At 49.7% G+C, this 20,502-nt stretch overlaps 3 protein-coding genes across 6 annotated transcripts in view; 2 read left to right on the top strand and 1 right to left on the bottom strand.

Moving 5' to 3' along the window:
- FBXL12 (F-box and leucine rich repeat protein 12) lies at window positions 1-11,337 on the bottom strand. Of its 3 annotated transcripts, XM_088662892.1 has the most exons (4): window positions 10,933-11,063; window positions 10,057-10,129; window positions 9,395-9,557; window positions 1-1,335 (listed from the first exon to the last, which is right to left on the bottom strand). In XM_088662892.1, the coding sequence occupies exons 3-4, from the start codon at window positions 9,497-9,499 to the stop codon at window positions 517-519; spliced, it is 924 nt and encodes a 307-aa protein (XP_088519018.1). In that variant the 5' UTR covers window positions 9,500-9,557; window positions 10,057-10,129; window positions 10,933-11,063; the 3' UTR covers window positions 1-516. The 3 variants fall into 3 exon arrangements, with proteins under 3 accessions (XP_088519018.1, XP_088519019.1, XP_034958318.3); XM_088662893.1 differs by lacking the exon at window positions 9,395-9,557 and having other exon boundaries at window positions 10,933-11,337; XM_035102427.3 differs by lacking the exons at window positions 9,395-9,557; window positions 10,933-11,063 and adding an exon at window positions 11,212-11,337.
- A 102-nt stretch (window positions 11,338-11,439) lies between these two features.
- UBL5 (ubiquitin like 5) lies at window positions 11,440-16,410 on the top strand. Of its 2 annotated transcripts, none has more exons than XM_035102431.3 (5): window positions 11,440-11,473; window positions 12,434-12,562; window positions 14,369-14,452; window positions 15,416-15,453; window positions 16,145-16,410. In XM_035102431.3, the coding sequence occupies exons 2-5, from the start codon at window positions 12,507-12,509 to the stop codon at window positions 16,186-16,188; spliced, it is 222 nt and encodes a 73-aa protein (XP_034958322.1). In that variant the 5' UTR covers window positions 11,440-11,473; window positions 12,434-12,506; the 3' UTR covers window positions 16,189-16,410. The 2 variants fall into 2 exon arrangements, with proteins under 2 accessions (XP_034958322.1, XP_034958323.1); XM_035102432.3 differs by having other exon boundaries at window positions 11,440-11,862.
- Window positions 16,411-17,108: 698 nt separating this feature from the next.
- The window catches only part of PIN1 (peptidylprolyl cis/trans isomerase, NIMA-interacting 1), a 60,219-nt gene continuing 56,825 nt past the window's right edge, over window positions 17,109-20,502 (top strand). The window contains exon 1 of the mRNA XM_035102429.3: window positions 17,109-17,188. Within this exon, the coding sequence (XP_034958320.1) occupies window positions 17,131-17,188 (58 nt within the window). The 5' untranslated portion in view covers window positions 17,109-17,130. The remainder of the gene's footprint in view (window positions 17,189-20,502) is intronic.

Raw genomic sequence — 20,502 nt, 5'->3', positions numbered from 1 at the left:
TACTGGAAGGAATTTTTATTATTATTCTTTTTTGTTTCGACTACGTCAGACCAACACGGCTACCTACCTGTAGCAAGTTGGACTACATTTTACTAAAAGCAGGCCCACTGCAATGAATGGACTCAAGTCTGCTACACTTTGCTCTGAGTGGGACTTACATTGGAAAGGCTGCAAAACCAATGGACTTCAGTTCAGTATGCTATGCAACGGATGTTTGTTTTTTTAGGTAAATAAACTGATATGATAACACTCTTGAAGTTTCAGCATGTTTCCTTTTAGAGGTGCAATCATCTTGCCAGTTGGATCTACTCTGAGTAGAATTAGCACAGAATACAACCCTCAGCTTTTCTGCTGTGACGATGTTCCAGAGCACATGCAGCCAGACTTTGAAAGTCATGTTGTCAGTGAGTGTGCAGCTCCTTGCCATTTCTCTCTGGGTTCCCATCAACTTAAATGAGATCAAGACCATGCATGTGATGGTTTCATTGCATCTCGCTCCTCACAATGGGCACAGGCTCACGGTGTAGACACCACACTGGAATCTCCAAGGGAGACAGCACTTGTCACAACACAGCCTGGCAAATCCGCCTGGATTTTGTGGATCACCTGATCCTGGAACTCTAACCCCCTTATATCAAGATGTCTGAGCCGGGGCAATTTCTGGCAAACGGCCACAATGGCTTCTGAGGAAAGCTTGCAGCAGGACTGCAGGCAGAGGTCCTCCAAGTCTAGTAAGCTGCTTAAACAAGAAAGACCTCTGCTCTCCAGAGAAGGATTGTCCCCGAGGTCCAAACTTTGCAGGTGCCGCATGTGGAACGCAATGACAGGTGTGAGTAAATTGCCAATGCTACAGTGACGCAGGGTGAGGTGCTCTAGGCCTCCTAGGTGTGCTGCTGCTGCCTGGAAACCTTCAACAGTTATCCGGTACGCCTTGGACAGGACCAGAGTCCTGAGATTGCCCTGGATGGAGATGTTCAGTAGGTGCTGGCTGGAGAAGGCAGGGACATTCTGGATTACAAGGTGCTGAATCTGTGGAAAGACAGGGCAGGTCTTCGAGGCTTCAGACACTTGGAACCACAGGGAAGGGATCTCACAGGAGCTCAGTTCCAGGGTCGTGACAGAGGAAGGGATGCAATCATAGGAGAGGGAGCGAAGGTCTGTCTCTGTCAGGCACAGGCGGTGGAGATTGGGGCATTGCCTGCCCAAGGCCTGCATTAGTGCTGGGGTAAAAACTTCTTGCTTGCGAATGGAGTGGAGGGATCCCCGTGCCTTCAGCGTCTGCAGGCTGCCTCGAAGATTGTTCCGCAGCAAGTGCCATAGGACCTTGGAGGACATCTAAGTACAGGTGTGAGGGACAGGGGATATCGCGAAGTCCCTCCCCTCCTGAGTTCAAGCCCGTCCCCGAGCAAAGGGGAAAGCAGGGAGAGTTCCGATTCCAGTGGGGAAGCAGGAAGTCGTGTCCGAGGCTCAGGCAAGGTAGAGGAGCCAGGGTCCCAGGTGGGACAGGAAGGGGCAAGTAAGGGGGGAAGACCCATCCCCCCAACTCCAGAATTACGCAGGAAGAGGAGGGGCAAGAGGATGGGTCTGCCAAAGCTTTTGTGTTGGAGAAAGACGCGCCAAAAGCCATTAGGAGGTTCTGAAACCGACTGACAACATCGCTCCGTGTAAATAGCAATGACTTGAGCACTGTAAATACGCAGCACCAATAAAAGAATAAAATGCAGAGCTGCGTAGCGTCGTTACTCTGAAGTAGTCCACTCCGGCCACTGTGACAGCAACCTCCTAATCATTTTTGGGCTACTTTGGAGTTGCCGGGATGAGCGTGTCAGAGGCGGAGAAGTGGCGGCAGATCGCTGAGCAAGCCCAGCTAGAACTGCAACAGCTGTCGCTGCAGGCGCAGGGAGAATTGAAGGCAGCTAAAGAGGAGACTAAGAAGGTCCAGGACGACCGGCTACAACTTGCGGAACAGGTGAGAGAGCTCCAGGAAAAAGAGCAGCATTTAAGGGCGGTGGCGGTAGACCTCCAAAACAAGCTGGATGCAGAGAAAAACAAGGCGGGAGGGGCACCCCAAGTCCAAGTGCTGCCAGGAAGGAGAGCCGGGACCCTAGTAAGCAAGTTCAATGGAGACCCGAAGGAGTTTCAGGGCTTTGAGACTGAGATTGTGTATGCTCTTGAGCTGCACCACGATGAGTTCCCTGATGATGAGCACAGAGTAGCGTTTATTGTGGAGCACCTTACAGGGGCGGCCAGGGAGTGGCTAAGACCGTTAATTGCAACAAGGAATCCTTGCATGAAGAATGTCAAACTATTTCTAGAAGGTTTGAAAACGATGTATTCGTCCGATAGTCATATGGACCAGACTAAGGAGGAACTTCATAATTTACGCCAAGGAAATATGACAGTTCGCGCGTATTGGGCGAAATTCACCATGCTGGTGCACAGATTGGGGTGGGATCTGGAGTCTGCCCCAATGCAAGCGGCGTTTTACTTGGGGTTGCATGAGGAGGTGAAGGATGAGCTCTCGAGAGGTCCAAAGCCCAGTAATATGGATCAACTGAGCAAAGCGGCTCTGGCGGTGGGGGTGAGGCAGGAATCCAGATGGAGCGACAAGCAAGCAACGCGCGCAAAGCGGGCTTGGTTCCCACGGTCGCAGGAGAAGCCACTCCCTCAACAACCCTTTCAAGCCACGCCTGGGGCCAGTCAGGACCAGGAACCCATGCAGATTGATAGCGCGCGCGCGCGGGCTTTTCAAACCCCAGCGGCGCCAAGACGCAAGGAGGGAAGGGGTGGGAATTGCTTTCTCTGCAACTCCCCCCAGCATCTCGTCAGAGACTGCCCACATCGCAGGGAGTGGCAAGGAAAGGCGGGAACGGTTGTGCCCTCCCCCACTGACGCAGCACCACAGCAGGGAAACGGGAAAGCCTGGCTGCAGGAGACAAGGGGCGGCAGCCAGGCACAGTCAGCAGACAACAGCCCCAGCCCACCCACCCGCACAGAGAGGAGCAGAGCCAGCCCACCCCTCCCAGAGCAGGAGTGGTTCTAGAAGTGACGCTCACGCTCCCAAATGGCTATCCATTGACGGTCCTCGCCCTAATTGACAGTGGTGCCTCAGCCAACTTCTTCTCGAGAAACTTTGCAGAAGAGCACCAGATCCAGCTTCTGCAGCTGGATTTTCCTCTGCACGTGGCAACCATTGACGGCAGAGAGCTGCTGGGAGGGGCCATCACTCATCAAACCCCCCCCATGAGAATGACGGTTGGAAGGCACTCAGAGACACTGGCATTCAACGTCACCACCATCTCAGACCCCCCAATCGTTTTGGGCATGAGCTGGCTGGCGCGCCACGACCCCTCCATAAGTTGGCATCAGAGATGCATCACTTTTGGATCGGACTTTTGCCTGGAACATTGCATGCAGCACCAACCAGGGGAGGGGCCTCCGATAGCCACGGTGGCCACCATGCACGTCAAAGGGGGTGAGGCGATACCCAAACCATACTGGGACCTGCAGGAGGTCTTCAGTGAAGCGGAGTCCGACCACCTGCCCCCACACAGGCCTTTTGACTGCCAGATCAACCTGGTGCCTGGGGCAACTATACCCCCAGCCAAGCTGTACGCCATGTCAGACCAGGAACTGGAGGATCTGCGCGCTTTTATCGACAAGAACCTCAAGCGGGGGTTCATCAGAGAAAGCAAGGCAGCAGGGGGCAGCCCGGTCTTCTGGGTGGACAAGAAAGACACGCAACAGCGCCGTCTTGTGGTGGATTTTAGACGGCTGAATTCGGTGACAGAGCCAGTGGCTTTCCCCATGCCCAGAGTGGATGATCTCCTGACAGCGGCACGCAGAGGCAAGATTTTCACCAAGCTAGACCTGAGGGGGGCGTACAACTTGATCAGGATCCGGGAAGGCGATGAGTGGAAAACCACGATGTTCACGCCTCTGGGCTCTTTTGAATATCTGGTGATGCCCTTCGGGTTGCAAGGGGGCTCAGCATGCTTCCAGGCCTTCATGCACCACGTCCTGGGGTCCCTACTCTTCAGGAAATGCTTGGTCTTTCTGGATGACATCCTTATTTACTCCAACGACCCAGTGCAGCACGTGAAGGACGTCAGGGAGGTGTTACAGCGCCTGAAGGAGAACCACCTGTATGTGAAGCTGGAGAAGTGCAAGTTTCACACCAAGGAGGTGGACTTCCTGGGCTACAAGCTGTCAGACAAGGGGCTGGCAATGGACAAGGACAAGGTGCAGACCATCCTGGACTGGCACAGCCCCAGGACGCGCAAAGATGCCCAACGCCTACTAGGCTTTGCCAACTTCTACAGGAAGTTCATCAAGAACTTCTCTCGAGTTACGGCTCCCATCACTGACTGCCTGAGAGGCAAGCAGAAGTTCAGGTGGACACCAGAGGCGCAAGCAGCGTTCGAAAGCCTCAAGAGGGTGTTCGCCTCAGACCAGAACCTGTTCCACGTGGTTCAGGACGCGCCCCTACGCATTGAAACAGATGCTTCTGATAAGGCTGTGGGCGCCATTTTGTTGCAACTGGACGCCAACAGAGAGTGGAGACCCTGTGCCTTCTTCTCCAGGAAGTTGACCCAGCCCGAGCGAAACTACACAGTTTTTGATCGGGAACTTCTTGCGATCCACGCGGCGTTCCAGCACTGGAGACACTTCCTGGTGGGCGCCAAGCACCCCATCCAGGTGTGCACAGACCACAAGAACCTGGAGTTCTGGAGAACTGCCAGGGTGCTCAACCAGCGGCAGATACGGTGGGCGGAGTTCTTCTCGAACTTCAACTTCTCCATACACTACATCCCAGGAGAGCAGAATGTCAGGGCGGATGCCCTCTCCCGCAAGCCAGAGTACATGGAGGAGGAGGCGCCACCAGCCCCAAGGCACATTTTCCCCCCGTCGGCATGGTCCTGCGGAGCAGCAGTGGTGAGCGAGGCAGAACTCACAGCACTGACGGCAGCGGATGAATTTGCCAACCGCATCTTCAGAGAACTGAGAGGGGGGAGGGAGCAGGCAAAAGACTTTGCAGAACGCAGAGGGCTGCTTTTCTACAAGGGTGCGCTGTACCTACCCACCACCCAGCTTCGACGTACGGTCCTCAAGCAGATGCACGACAACCCTACAGCGGGGCATTTTGGAAGGGACAAGACCACTCACCTAGTCATGAGACACTTCTGGTGGCCAGGGGTGAGGGAAGATGTTCGAGACTATGTAAGGGGCTGTACCACCTGCCAGCGGGCGAAGGTGGTCAGAGCAGCGCCACCAGGGTTGCTGGAGCCCTTAGCCACACCACACAGGCCGTGGGAAGTGGTGTCCATGGACTTCATCACAGATCTGCCTTCGTCCAGGGGTAAGACTGCAGTGTTGGTGGTGGTGGACCTCATGTCCAAAATGTGTCACTTTATACCGTGTGCCAGGGCAGTCTCGGCAGAAGAGACAGCCAAACTGTTTGTTGATCACATTTTCAGACTGCATGGATTACCTTTAAGGGTTATTTCGGATCGTGGCCGCCAATTTGTTTCCAGGTTCTGGCGGCGGCTCATGAACCTCCTGCAGGTGGAGGTCAGCTTGTCGACGGCTAGACACCCGCAGACCAACGGACAAGCGGAGAGGGTCAACGCCATTCTGCAGCAGTACCTGAGATGCTACGTCAGCCAGCGGCAAACGGACTGGGTGGATCGCTTGCCACTAGCAGAATTTGCCTACAACAATGCAGTGCACGTCTCCACAGGGGTGTCGCCCTTTAAGGCCAATTACGGGCGCGACCTCAGATCTTTCCCAGAGAGGGAGAGGGAGGAGGAGGAGGAGGGCCCACAGGCTGAGGATTGGGCAGAGGAACTGGAGACGGTGCACCAGCAGCTCAGAGAACACTTGGAGAGGGCCAAGGAAGCGTACAAAAAGGGGGCAGATCGCCACAGGCGACAAGGGGAGGTCATCAGGGTGGGGGACAAGGTGTGGTTGTCCTCGGAGGGCCTTCCCACCAGAGGGAGGTGCAAAAAGCTGGCACCCAAATGGCTGGGCCCCTTCACGGTCACGCAACAGGTCAACCCGGTGGCATACAGGCTGGCACTGCCAGAGGACATGAGGGTGCATCCAGTGTTTCATAGATCGCTGCTGTCGCCGTACAGGGAAAGCAGCAGGCTCAGAGACAGCGAACAAACCCCCGAGGGAGGGGGGGAGAGGGAAAGCAGGGAGCAACTCAATGAGGCCACGGCCATCCTGGATTCAAGGTGGGGGGTGGGGGGCCTGGAGTACCTCATGGCATGGGAGGATGCTCCACCGTCCCAGAATGAATGGGTTCCCGCCACTCAGATACAGGAGGAATTCTTGGTGGAAGAATTTCACGCCCTCTTTCCCCACAGACCCAAGCCCTGGCACATGGAAAGGGAGGGGGAGGAGGAGGAGGCACGGGAGAACAGCTCACCATGGCGCTGGGAAGCGGAGTTTGAGGAACCAGAGGATGAGGTATGGGTGTCGCCAAGATCCACCCAGTCAGAGGAAGGAGCAGATTGGCAAAACATTTTTACCCCCACCAGCTCTGACGCCACGGACTTTTTGGGATTCCCGTCCTCCCAGGCGGAAGGGGGGGGCTCGCAGGACTGGGGGGAGGTGTTCACACCAACGGGCTCGGAGAGCACCGAGTTTTTAGGCTTCCAGTCGTCACCGACACATGGGGGGGGCCTGGGGAGGGGTGAAGGAGAGCTTGGGAGGGGGGTGGATGTGAGGGACAGGGGATATCGCGAAGTCCCTCCCCTCCTGAGTTCAAGCCCGTCCCCGAGCAAAGGGGAAAGCAGGGAGAGTTCCGATTCCAGTGGGGAAGCAGGAAGTCGTGTCCGAGGCTCAGGCAAGGTAGAGGAGCCAGGGTCCCAGGTGGGACAGGAAGGGGCAAGTAAGGGGGGAAGACCCATCCCCCCAACTCCAGAATTACGCAGGAAGAGGAGGGGCAAGAGGATGGGTCTGCCAAAGCTTTTGTGTTGGAGAAAGACGCGCCAAAAGCCATTAGGAGGTTCTGAAACCGACTGACAACATCGCTCCGTGTAAATAGCAATGACTTGAGCACTGTAAATACGCAGCACCAATAAAAGAATAAAATGCAGAGCTGCGTAGCGTCGTTACTCTGAAGTAGTCCACTCCGGCCACTGTGACAACAGGGAAGTGAAGTTTGCATGCATATCAAAAGCCATGCAGGTCACCTGCCAAATCACTGCCAGACCAACTAATGCAGCGGTCAGCAAACTTTTTCAGGAGGGGGCCAGTCCACAGTCCCTCAGACCTTGTAGGGGGGCCAGACTATATTTTGAAAAAATATATGAACGAATTCCTATGCCCCACAAATAACCCAGAGATGTATTTTAAATAAAAGGACACATTCTACTCATGTAAAAACACCAGGCAAGCCCCACAAATAACCCAGAAATGCATTTTAAATAATGCATCCCGGACCGTCCACGGGCCGGATTAAGAAGGTGATTGGGCCGCATCTGGCCCCCGGGCCTTAGTTTGGGGACCCTGAAGTAATGCAAGGCTGCAAGGCTGTCATCATTTAGCTGGAAACAGGTCCATGAAACTCTGCGGGACTCGCACCTTGGGGAAGCATAAAGGGCAACAGATGGCAGAACACGCAGAGTTTGCAGCCAATTTTCTAAGGTCACATCCACACTGTGTATTAAAAACTTCCCCTACCCCCCGAAATCCCAGGAACTAGAGTTTGTTAAGGGTGCTTGGAATTATGGTTCTGTGAGGGGTAAACTACAGCTTCCATGGTTCTTTAGGAGGAAGCCATGTGCTTTATAGCCTGGATGCCAAATGTACTGGCAAAATACCCCGCCCCTCTGGCTGGGTTTCCCCAGCCACTCTGGGCAGCTTCCAACCGAAAATTAAAAATAATACAGCATCAAACATTAAAAACTTCCCTAAACAGGGCCACCTTCAGTTGCCTTCTAAAAGTCAGATAGTTTATTTCCTTGACATCTGGTGGGAGGGCGTTCCACAGGGTGGGCGCCACTACCGAGAAGGCCCTCTGCCTGGTTCCCTGTAACCTCACTTCTTGCAGTGAGGGAACTGCTAGAAGGCCCTCGGCGCTGGACGATGGGGGTGGAGACGCTCCTTCAGGTATAATAATAATAATAATAATAATAATAATAATAATAATAATAATTTATTATTTATACCCTGCCCATCTGGCTGGGTTTCCCCAGCCACTCTGGGCAGCTTCCAACAGAAATATTAGAACACACTAATTTCTTAAAGATTAAAAGCTTCCCTAAACAGGGCTGCCTTCAGATGTCCTCTAAAAGTCTGGTACTTGTTTTTCTTTTTGATATCTGTTGGGAGGGCGTTCCACAGGGCAGGTGCCACTACCGAGAAGGCCCTCTGCCTAGTTCCCTGTAACTTGGCTTCTTGCAGCGAGGGAACCGCCAGAAGGCCCTCGGCACTGGTCCTCAGTGTTCGGGCAGAGCGATGGAGGTGGAGATGCTCCTGCAGGTATACAGGACCGAGGCCATTTAGGGCTTTAAAGGTCAGCACCAACACTTTGAATTGTGCTCGGAAACGTACTGGGAGCCAATGCAGGTCTTTCAAGACCGGTGTTATGTGGTCTTGGCGGCTGCTCCCAGTCACCAGTCTAGCTGCCGCATTCTGGATTAACTGTAGTTTCCGGGTCACCTTCAAAGGTAGCCCCATGTAGAGCGCATTGCAGTAGTCCAAGCGGGAGATAACTAGAGCATGCACCACTCTGGAAAGACAGTCTGTGGGCAGGTAGGGTCTCAGCCTGCGTACCAGATGGAGCTGGTAGACAGCTGCCCTGGACACAGAATTAACCTGCACCTCCATGGACAGCTGTGAGTCCAAAATGACTCCCAGGCTGCACACCTGGTCCTTCAGGGGCACAGTTACCCCATTCAGGATCAGGGAGTCCTCCATACCAGCCCACCCCCTGTCCCCCAAGAACAGTACTTCTGTCTTGTCAGGATTCAACCTCAATCTGTTAGTCGCCATCCATCCTCCAACCGCCTCCAGACACTCACACAGGGCCTTCATCGCCTTCACTGGTTCTGATTTGAAACAGAGGTAGAGCTGGGTATCATCCACATATTGATGAACACCCAACCCAAAGCCCCTGATGATCTCTCCCAGCGGCTTCATGTAGATGTTAAAAAGCATGGGGGAGAGGACGGAACCCTGAGGCACCCCACAAGTGAGGGACCAGGGGTCTGAACACTCATACCCCAACACCACTTTCTGGACACGGCCCAGGAGAAAGGAGCGGAACCACTGTATAACAGTGTCCCCAGCTCCCAGCCCCTCAAGACGTCCAGAAGGATGTTATGGTCGATGGTATCAAAAGCCGCTGAGCGATCCAGCAGAACTAGGAAACAGCTCTCACCTTTGTCCCTAGCCTGCCGGAGATTAACGACCAGCGCGACCAAGGCAGTTTCAGTCCCATGATGAGGCCTGAATCCCGATTGGAAGGGATCCAAATGGTCCACATCCTCTAGGCGTGCTTGGAGTTGTTCAGAAACCATGTTGTTTCATTTGCTGTTTGGGAACTCAGGAATGGGACGGAAATGTTTCATTTTAATTTAGATGCATGAAGGGAGGCCGGGGTATGGGGGACAGACTTCAGAAGCAAATCTCACTGTGCTCAATGAGGCTGATGTCTTAGAAATTTTAGGATTGCAGCCTAAGATTCCAGTGACTAAGGACAGAGCCTGTCCTCATCCTTCCCTGGCTAATAAACCTAAAATAAATTGTAGAAAATAGTGCATTGAATTTACAGAATTTTGTACATTAAGCACATTACTTTAATTTGCCTAATTTATACAGGTTGCCAAAAAGTCTCTTGCTTGCTGTCCGCTGGATCATTTTGCTCCAGGATTCTGGATATCTGCCTAAAGCCATCCTCTAGCGTTTTTGCACTGACTCTGATCTGGCATAGCCTGCTCCTCACATGGGGGAAGGGCAATAGCTCAGTGGCAGAACACTTGCTTTGCATGCAGATACCCAGCAACTACCGGTAGTCTTAAGAGGGAGGGCAGGCATTTTTACCTTGTAAGGAGTTAGGTCCAAGTATCTCCACAGCAATTTGTCCCGCACCAAGCGACGCCATCGCCTGCAGACCCTGCAGAAAGACGAGATTAGCTGAGTCATTGTCAAGGGCCTGAGATGCAGCAGCCAGATTTGATCATCTGGCATCCTGCCATACCTAGGGTTGCCATATTTCAAAAAGTAAAAATTTGGACAGAAAGGTTGTTGGGCTTTGTTGGTTTTTTTATAGTTTTGCCCAAATCTCGAACAATCGAACCAATTGTAAATTCTTGAACTAATTTTAAGGGAAATCACCAAAAACAACACTGCTGACATGAGTTGCCATACATCCATATTTTCTCAGTTGTTTCAACGATTTCCACCTGGACGCTGTTTCCAGCTGTTTCTGATTGCCAGCTATATCCAGGAAATTCCCTAGCCAAATGGTACAGACCCAAGCAGGTGGGCAACTATACTGCTTGAATAATTACATTGCCCGGAATTAACTTTCCTGGAATCTGTATAGCAGATGACTGATGCTTGGACTCCTCTTTGCTCTGATGTGGCCTTGAGAGAACAGCAGGGAGAGAGTTTGAAGAACGGAGAGGAGGAGGCTTGGAGTTGAGCAGGCAGAAGGTAAAGTGTATTACACTGAAGTTAATAGAGGAATTTAGTTTATAGAGATATTTTTGCACTGATATTTTGGCTATGGCTGGGACTAGAAATGAGATTGATCTGAACGTTGTGTGGTTTTTGGAACCGTTAGCCATTTTGAGTTTCTTTTGCAAAATATGAAGTATATAAACTTTTAAAATAAAATGGGGGGGGATAAACACATGAATAACCGCCCCATATAATTTCACATTCGATCCTGATGGCATAATATGAACAACTCACTGGGCAGAGCACGAGACTTCATCTCTGGGTCGTGAGTTCGACTTCTGACTTGCAGGGCGTTGGACTAGCTGACCCTCGCGGCCCCGCCCCCTCCTAGTTCCCGCAGTCTAACCACAGCGCCCCCGCAGGCGAGCCTGGGCATTGCAGCCCCGCCCTGGCCGAGGAAGCGGCTTGAGAGACGAGGGAGAGCGGCAGCCGCAGGATGGACTGAACCACTTTGTGGAAGTGGGGGGGGAGAGAGGAAACCATGAAACCGGAGGAAGGAACGGAAACACCCACCGGGCCCCGCCCAGCCGGTCGCGCGGCGGCAGGCACTCCAGAATCCGGAGCAGGAGCGAGTCCGGGAGGGCGCAGAGGCCTTGCCGCTCCATTCCGCCGCCGTTGGTTCCTTCCGTAGGCTGGTCCGGCCTCGCTTCCGCTTCCTCTCGGAGAGGGTCCGCCGGAAGTAGCTCTCGGTGATTCCTCTTCCGGTGCGTGCGTGTGTCACGCGTTGCTTCCGTTTCCGCCTGATCTCCGGCTGTCAAGAGTCCGCTGAATTCAGGTAGGTTCGGGGGCGGCAAGCGGGGATACTCCGGGGCCCGAGACACGAGACACGAGACCCGAGACCGGGCCGCCTCTGGCCCTGCTGGCTGGGGAAGGTGGGGGCTGGAAGGCAACCCCCGCGGATGCTCTGCACCTGGAAAGAGCTCGGCGCCGCCAGTGCCGCCTCCGAGACGCGGGCTCTCCCGGGGCCTCCAAGACGCTGCGCTGAGTTGGTCACGTGTCCCGGAATGGCTGCTTAAAAACAAAAGCTTGGTCTGCACACATGAGTCTCTTGCGTCGAGGGGCAGAGGCCTCTTTTCTCTGGTGGACATGCATGCAAATGCCAATACCCTGAAAAACCAGCCTTTATTTTGTATGCTTCCGGTGCGGTTCATTTCCAGCTGTTTGGTATGTCGCTTTAAATGTGCTTGTGGCTGGTGGGGTTATTGTTTCGTTTCGCTAGTTTTTATTATGTTCTCTGTGGTTTTATTGTGCATTTTTATGCTGTGAACCACCCTGAGATCTTCAGATTAAGGGCGGTATGCAAATTTAATTAATAATAATAATAATACAGTAATAATAATTGTTTGGAATCCATCTGAGGATAAATGTACAGAATGTGAATCCATCCCTTTGCTACTCTTAAGCAGTTGGATTGAAATGGTGGTTATTGTGTAACTATAAAATATTGGGGGACAACTAGAAGTGGATTACTGTGTTTTATCCCAGTTACGTGCCTTTGACAGTTGTGAAAGACAACATTTCCCATGATGTCAACATTCTGGTGGGAAAAGTTGTACTGTTAACTCTTTCTTAATTTTCTTTAATCATAAGTATTCCCTGTCAGTTGAGAAAGCATTCCCCCCATTTTCTCTCGATTCTGCTTTTGAAAACTGTATACCCGACCTGTTTTAGGACCAAGTGGCATAAGACATACACTTTTAAACAAATGAATCATCCTGTCTTTTCTTCCCAACAGAGCCTCAGAAGGCAGGAGGCCAAAGGTCTCCTTGCTCAGCAGTTTCTTGGGGTTGTTCTGGTACCTGATCGGGATGATTGAAGTGGTTTGCAACGATCGGCTGGGCAAGAAAGTGAGAGTGAAGTGCAAGTATCCAAAGCTCAAAAGAAGTAGCTTCTGCAGGCGGCTGAATGGCACCTTCCTGCCCAATATGCAGCTATTGTGTTTTATTTGAGGCTCTGGTGTATGAAAAAAGAGGAGGCAAGGTAGTGATCACTTGGGACACGAGCATGGTTTGAATGGAGGTTCCATTTTTTATTGTGTAGCTGTTGTTTAGTCATTTAGTCATGTCCGACTCTTCGTGACCCCATGGACCAGAGCACGCCAGGCACTCCTGTCTTCCACTGCCGCCCACAGTTTGGTCAAACTCATGTTAGTAGCTTCGAGAACACTGTCCAACCATCTCATCCTCTGTCGTCCCCTTCTCCTTGTGCCCTCAATCTTTCCCAACATCAGGGTCTTTTCCAGGGAGTCTTCTCTTCTCATGAGGTGACCAAAGTATTGGAGCCTCAGCTTCAGGATCTGTCCTTCCAGTGAGCATTCAGGACTGATTTCCTTCAGAATGGATAGGTTCAATCTTCTTGCAGTCCATGGGACTCTCAAGAGTCTCCTCCAGCACCATAATTCAAAAGCATCAATTCTTTGGCGATCAGTCTTCTTTATTGTCCAGCTCTCACTTCCATACATCACTACTGGGAAAACCATAGCTTTAACTATATGGACCTTTGTCGACAAGGTGATGTCTCTGCTCCACTATAGCCACAGTCAGTTCCAAGTCTTGTTTTTGCTGACTGTATAGCGCTTCTCCATCTTTGGCTGCAGAATTGTGTAGCTAGCAAGAAGACATAATAAGATATCTCTTACTATGAGTGCAGGGTTTATGGGAGGGGTAATACCTTTGGTTGCGGAACACGTTGTGCTCCTTCTAGGGTAGTTTATTCAGCTTTGGTCTCCACACTGCACTCAGCTCTCGCCTGTGGCTCCTAGAAACTGTTAGCATGCGGAATCAGCCACACCCCAGGAAACAGCTTAGACTGGCTGGGGAAACCAGGTTAAGGTAGCCAACGGGAGAGGCAATGGGTATGTGAAAATGGATGTGAAAAAGTGCAGCTATAAGTACTCAGGCTTCAGCTCACTTGGGATTGAGTATTTAAGATCCCACAGAAGAGCTGGGGAGTAAAGAGAAAGGGAGAACTGGCACTGTTTAGGGAGAAGGTTTTAGGTCTAAGGCAGGCATCCCCAAACTCGGCCCTCCAGGTGTTTTGGGACTACAACTCCCATCATCCCTGACCACTGGTCCTGTTAGCTAGGGATGATGGAAGTGTAGTCCCGAAACATCTGGAGGGCCGAGTTTTGGGATGCCTGGTCTAAGGGAATGGGTGGTTTATGGGTGCAGGAAATTTTTGGGTGACTGAAGCAGCACAAGCATGCCTTTTTGTAAATTTTATGGTTGGAGATGAAGAATGGGTTCTTTCATAAGTGTATGGATTATGCATATGTGTATGTTTGGATGGTCCATGTCTGAGTCAGGAGTGGGAAAGCTTTGGCCCTCCGGGTGGTGCTGGACTGAAATCCTCCTCCTCTCTATGTATGGGCAATTCTGCCTGGGGCTGATGGGAGCTGGAGTCCAAAAACATCTGAAGGGCCAGAGGTTAGTCACCCTTTGTTTAAGTGGTATCCACCCTGAGCTTGTAACATCCAAATATGTTTCTTCTCCCATGTATTGGCAAGCATAACTCAAGGCCACTGTGTGTGATCATGTGTGCACAACCCCAATTGTGTTGGGCATCCAGGTACTAAATTGTTTGGGACTGGTAGATGGTACACAATGAACACATAGTCTGCTTACTGCTTTTGATTTAAGACATCCTTTCCTTAACTCGTACCACCACTCAGCTCTGACGACACCATTAGGGACTTGAAAAAGCTCATTGCTGCGCAGACTGGCACGCGGTGGGACAAGATCGTGTTGAAGAAATGGTGAGTAGAAATGAGCAAAGCATCAGGGCTCCTCAGGCAGCTCCCTCAGCTTGTTCTTAGCACTATCAATGCAATAGCACAGTGCATGCTTTCAGTCCAAGAAGCCCAGATCTCCAGGTCTCCACACATGACTACTGACCTGGGTGCGTGTTGTACTGCTTAGTATTGATCTTCTTAAACCACTTAACAGTATTTGCATAGTTCCTTTCAACCATAGTGGTTCTTCAAAGCAATTATAATCAAAACCAGCAATTGATAATATCAATTAAAAGCAATTAATGTTAAACTATAACGAGCAATACCAAAACAAGGAAAATATGATAGTGGCACAAAGTTCCAAAATTGCCAGGTAAAAATCAAACAGAAAAGCCATGACAAAATAAATAAGTCTTTCTTGCTCTCTGAGAGGAATAGAAAGAATGTGCAACCATACTCAGAGGAAGAGAGAATCTCACAGCTTAGGTGCAGGCTGCTGAAAAGGCCTTACTCTTCATTGATGATAGGCTAAACTCTCTAGTTGCAATGTAGAGTGGGCCTGGTGGATAGTTTTTAATGTCTAGGGTGGGTGTGCCTCATATAGAAAGAGGCTGGGGAAACCCAGCCAGATGGGCAGGGTATACATAATAAAATTGTTGTTGTTGTTGTTGTTGTTGTTAAGGACCCATTCCATTTAGGACTTTCAAGTTGCAGTAAGAAATGGGCATAACCTGACTGCAGAATCTTACTCTTGTTGCAAATGGGCAGCTATATCTGTACCAGCTGAAGTTTCTAGGCCAACTTTAAGGAGAAAAGCCTATTGGCTCTGTCATGTGTGTGTGTGTGTGTGTGTGTGTGTGTGTGTGTGTATTATCCATCGTGTTAGCTGTCGATATTTTAATAATGTCATAATTGCCATATTTTATTGAGTTATTTGCTGTGTAACAAATTATGGTTGACTAACTGCCTTTCTTGTTAATGTTTTAGGTATACAATTTTCAAGGACCATGTTTCATTGGCAGACTGTATCCTTAAACAACCTTGGTGATTTGCGGTAAAATAACAGTGGGGGGAAGGAAAAGGAAAGAAGTGGGTAATACTCTTCAGCTTGAACTGAGCAGATTTTGGTCATAGCTAATTTATTTCTTTTTTACTCCAGTTGGGTGGGGTATAAATAATAACAATAATAAATAATATAAAGTTTACATAAATTTATGTAAATTAATTCTCTACTACTTTACATCTTTAAAATAATAATAATGACTTTCCCACCATGCACATAGACAGAAACTTGCTAGATGATCTCAGGAACCATTGTGCTTAATTTTCATACATATCCAAGTACATAATGAACAGATGAACAACTTTTAAAGATGTGTAGATTGGTTTCTACTTATGAATTCTTTCCATAAAATATTAGAAGTGATTTCACATTAAAGACAACAATAAAACAATTAAAAACAATACCATATGTTTTAAAACAATATGATGACCCTGTGCAGTTGGGCCGCATTTAGAGTGAATCTGCTGGGATGTATATGTGCTTGGATAATTCATAAATTAAGTATGAATTTCAGCAGTTATGATAAATTGCAAAAGTATCATTATTCTGGCATTGTGGTAGATTTCCCCCATCATATACAGTACATCATGCCCGATTTATAAAAATACAGAAATACTTTCCAGTGGAATTTCACCTTAAATCCTCACTTCCAGATGAAATTCACGATGGCATGAACCTAGAACTATATTATCAGTAGCTTCATTGTGGCAGATGCTGCCTTTTCTATGTCTGTTTTTTTCATTCTTTGTTTCTTATTTGACAAACTCTTTATTATTTGGTTGCATGAGGTTCAGTTAAGAGTATTTTATTCCTGAGCGCAATATAACAGGAATGAATACCGGGGAACTTGTATTCAGACTGTCTTTTATTGTTTTGGTTTTTTTTAGAATCTTTATAATAAACGTGACCTGATATGTGACTCTGTGTGCAGTGTATCTTTAAAACACAGAAACTTTTAAGTGTCGTATATGTGAAAACGATATCTATAACACGTAGTGCATGGGTGGGCAGGCCTGAGTGGAAAGAATCATAGGACCATAAACTTGTAGAGTTGGAAGGGTCCCATAGGGCCATCTAGTTCACCCCCTGCAATGCAGGAATCTTTTTGTCCAATGTGGGGCTCGAACTTGTGACCCTGAGATGAAGAGTCTGGACTATCCAGGCACAGAGTCCCATGAGTTATTTAGAAATTAACCCGGGATAGTGGATGATGGGTGAATCAGAGTGGGCGTGCAGGCAGAGGGCACGTTGCAAAAACAACAACATATTCTCCATCTTTTGGGTCTCTAGGCCCCTTGGCCCTCCATATGTTTTTTGGCCTACGACTCCCATGATCCCTAGCTAGTAGGACCAGTGGTCAGGGATGCTGGGAATTGTAGTCTCAAAACATCTGGAGGGCCAAGGTTGAGGAAGCCTGCTATAGGCCACCATTCCGACGGGCCGCGGGTTGATTGGGCGCCCCTTTCTCTGGTGGGCGGGGCTTTCCTTCCTCCCTCCCAACTCTCCGCGACCAATAGCGGGCGGGGAGCTCTGTAGGCGATAGCGCGATCGCGTGCACGTTCGCGCTTGCGCCGCCGCCGTTGCTAAGCGAAGGTGGGCGTGGCCGGCTCTGCGCTTGTGCTCTGTGAGGCGAGGCAAGATGGCGGAGGAGGAGAAGCTCCCCGCGGGCTGGGAGAAGCGCATGAGCCGCAGCTCCGGTACCGCCGTGGAAGAGGGAAAGGGGCGGTCGGGCGGGCGGAGGGCGAGGGCCCGGCATGAGGGGTAGATGGGCCCGGCCTCGTGGGGGGGGGGCGTTTCGAGAGAGAGAGAGAGTCGGGGAGATGGATGGAGAGAGGTTCCCTTTCGGGGTCGGGGCTGGTCCGCTTCGGAGGCCCTTTCGCGTCACGGAGGGGCAGGTCAGAGGGGAGACGGGCGAGGGGCTGTGGGAAGGTGTCTCTTTTTTTTAGGGGGGCGGTGCAGGGATAACGAGGCCGCTGGGGATTGCGGGATGGGGGAGGAGCTTGTGGGACACAGGATTCAATGGTGCCAAGAATATGAATAGCAACAGCGACGCAGTCCTAGAACCATAGAAGTGTAGAGTTAGAATTAACCCCCAGGGTCATCTAGTCCAACCCCCTGCAATGCAAGAATCTTGCCCAACGTGGGGCTTGAACCCATGACCCCGGCATTAAAGGTCTCGTTCTCTGCTGACTGAGCTGCCCCATGGAGAACAATCGTGGTTTCTCACTGTTTTTCATAGAATCATAGAGTTGGAAGGGAGCCCCAGGGTCATCTAGCCCGCCCCCCCCGCAATTCAGGAATCTCGTCTGATGCATCCATGACAGATGGCCATCCAACCTCTGATTAAGAACCTCCAAGGAAGGAGAGTCCAACACCCTCCATCCTGAAGTCAAACGCCTCTTGTCGTCAGAAACTTTTTTCTGATGTTTTGTTGGAATCTCCTTTCTTGTAACTTGAAGCCATGGGTTCGAGTCTTACCCTCCAGAGCAGGAGAAAACAAGCTTGCTCCATGTTCCACATGACAGCCCTTCAGATATTGGAACATGGCTTCTCCCTTCCTATTCCTATTACCGCCCCCCAAATTATTTCTCCCCCTGCCCCATTTCCATTCACCAAAAAAATATCCTGAGGGCTCAGGACCACGTACACTGTTCTAATAATAATAATAATAATAATAATAATAATAATAATAAATAACACAGCCCTATGGAAAAGTATTGCGGTTTCTTCCTCCCTACTCCCACATTTTCCCCCAATTATTTTTCTTCTCTTTCCCTACCCCACAAAAAACCATACCCTGAAGGCCAAGGACTGTAATACAGTGCACCCAGTTCCCATTCCCCAGAGCCAGTCCAGGAGAGTACCATGGTCATTGGTATCAAATGCCAACGAGAGATCAAGATGCAGGAGCAAGATCACACTCCCCCTGTGCAAAGGTGATCATCAGGGGGACCAAGGCTGACTCAGTTCTATAGCCAGGCCTGAACCCAGATTGGAATGGATCTGAATAATTATGTCATCCAAGAATGCTGCCTCACCACCTTCTCTCCCCCCCGCCAGTGGGTATGGGCATCTGGGTTGTATTTAAGCAGTGTGACCATTGGGTTTATCAGCAGCTATTTTTCATGAGTTTTTCCAATGCCTTTGGAAAGCCATTCTTAGCCAGTGACCATCAGCATCCCATCAGTGAAGCATTGTGCAAAAGACTTGTTTCTATTGTCTTGAATTTCCAGCCAGTCAGTATAACTGGGTCATTGTACATTCCATTATTATGAGAAACACAATACCTTTTTAAGTTTTCTTCATAGCCCTATTATCACCCAGTAATTTGTTTTTAAAAGTATAATAATAATAATAATAATAATGCATTTTATTTATACCCCGCCCTCCCCAACCGAGGCTGGGGTCAGGGCGGCTAACACCAAATATATAAAATACATTAAAAACACAAAATCAAACACTCGGGTGTAGCCTTTACATATAGAGAAAGTAGTACAATCACTTCAATGTCTTTCCTACACCTTTTTCAACTCTACAGTATATTTTTTTGAGATGTGGGGGATTAGAACTTCATTAGGTGGCGCTGTGGGTTAGGCCTAGGGCTTGCCGATCAAAAGGTCAGCGGTTCGAATCCCCGCGATGGGGTGAGCTCCCGTTGCTTGGTCCCTGCTCCTGCCAACATAGCAGTTCGAAAGCACCTCAGAGTGCAAGTAGATAAATAGGTACCGCTACATCGGGAAGGTAAACGGCGTTTCCATGCACTGCTCTGGTTCTCCAGAAGCGGCTTAGTCATGCTGGCCACATGACCTGGAAGCTGTACGCCAGCTCCCTCGGCCAATAAAGCGAGATGAGCGCTGCAACCCCAGAGTCAGTCACGACTGGACCTAATGGTCAGGGGCCCCTTTACCTTTAGGTGAATATATTGCAGCATTCTCCCAATCTGATGCCCTATAGATGTGCTGAGCGACAAATTTTATAAGTTCCAGCCAATATGGAGTTGAAGTCCAAAGTATCTGGAGGGCACCAGGTTTGTGGAAATGTGGTATACTAAATTGCACATGTCCTCACTATTGGGGTATATGAAGGAACATAAGAAGAGCCCCCGTTAGACAAGTCCAAAGGCCCACCTAGTCCAACATCTTACTCATTCAGTGGCCAACTAGATGCATATGAGACGCCTGCAAGTAGAGCCTGAAGGCAGTGGCCCCTCTCCCCACTTGTGATTTCCCACAACTGGTATTCTGAGGTTCTGAAAATGGAGGTAAAACATAGCTAGTAGCCATTGATAGTATTCCTTCTATGAATTATAAGGGTTTGATGCCAGCTTTCTATGTTCTCTTCCTTTCCAAATCCCAACATAAAACTCACCGTTTTCTCACTGCTGCTACACATAGAGTTGATTATTCTTTAACCATGTACCACGATACCACATCATCTTTCCTGGATAGTCACATTGCTGTATGTATGAAAATGGGCTTTGCTGTTACTATTGCTCCAGTTTATTTCATTTTAAAATGACATTAAACCTCATTTGCCGTTTTCTTGCCATTCATCCATTTGTAAAGACTTCCAAAAGGATCTCTCCATTTCGCTCATGCCTTTGCCTTCCTAAATAGTCTGTCTGCAAACTTGGCAAAGTTTGCTCACCTCTGTTTCTGTGTCATGCAGATCCTCCAAGAAGCATCCGTTCCAATACAGATCCTCACTGCTTATTTCCTTCCATTGTGAATATTGCTGTGTTCCTGCCCTCCGTTTCCCATTGTTTTACCAGTTTTTGTTTTGTAAGGGCACTTGCCCTTTTACTCAATGACTGCTAAGGGTTTCTTCACTGGTGTTTTTGTTAAGAGACTTTTTGAAAAGCATTTCGGAACTCCAGGTATGATTATCCCTGGCTGCACATGATTACCAACACTCAGAGAATTCTAATAGGTTGTTGAGGCAGGACTGCACTGCAGAAGCCATGCTGATTCTTCTTAGTGATGCTTGTTGTATGTTAAATTGTACTTTGAAT

This window comes from Zootoca vivipara, chromosome 2 (assembly GCF_965207765.1).
Source record: "Zootoca vivipara chromosome 2, rZooViv2.hap1.1, whole genome shotgun sequence".
Taxonomy (NCBI): Eukaryota; Metazoa; Chordata; class Lepidosauria; order Squamata; family Lacertidae; genus Zootoca; species Zootoca vivipara.
This window is presented reverse-complemented; position numbering and strand designations above follow the sequence as displayed.

What these genes read in the sequence shown, in the direction of transcription:
- FBXL12 (XM_035102427.3), bottom strand. Translation starts at nt 11,303, where the DNA reads ATGGAGCGGCAAGGCCTCTGCGCCCTCCCGGACTCGCTCCTGCTCCGG. An exon ending in GACCGGCTGGGCGGGGCCCG is followed by an intron (nt 10,130 to 11,211) that starts GTGGGTGTTTCC and finishes GTCTTTCTGCAG; the next exon opens with GGTCTGCAGGCGATGGCGTC. An exon ending in TGGACCTAACTCCTTACAAG is followed by an intron (nt 1,336 to 10,056) that starts GTAAAAATGCCT and finishes ACCTGTACTTAG; the next exon opens with ATGTCCTCCAAGGTCCTATG.
- UBL5 (XM_035102431.3), top strand. Translation starts at nt 12,507, where the DNA reads ATGATTGAAGTGGTTTGCAACGATCGGCTGGGCAAGAAAGTGAGAGTG. An exon ending in AAGATCGTGTTGAAGAAATG is followed by an intron (nt 14,453 to 15,415) that starts GTGAGTAGAAAT and finishes TTAATGTTTTAG; the next exon opens with GTATACAATTTTCAAGGACC. An exon ending in CCATGTTTCATTGGCAGACT is followed by an intron (nt 15,454 to 16,144) that starts GTATCCTTAAAC and finishes CCTCACTTCCAG; the next exon opens with ATGAAATTCACGATGGCATG.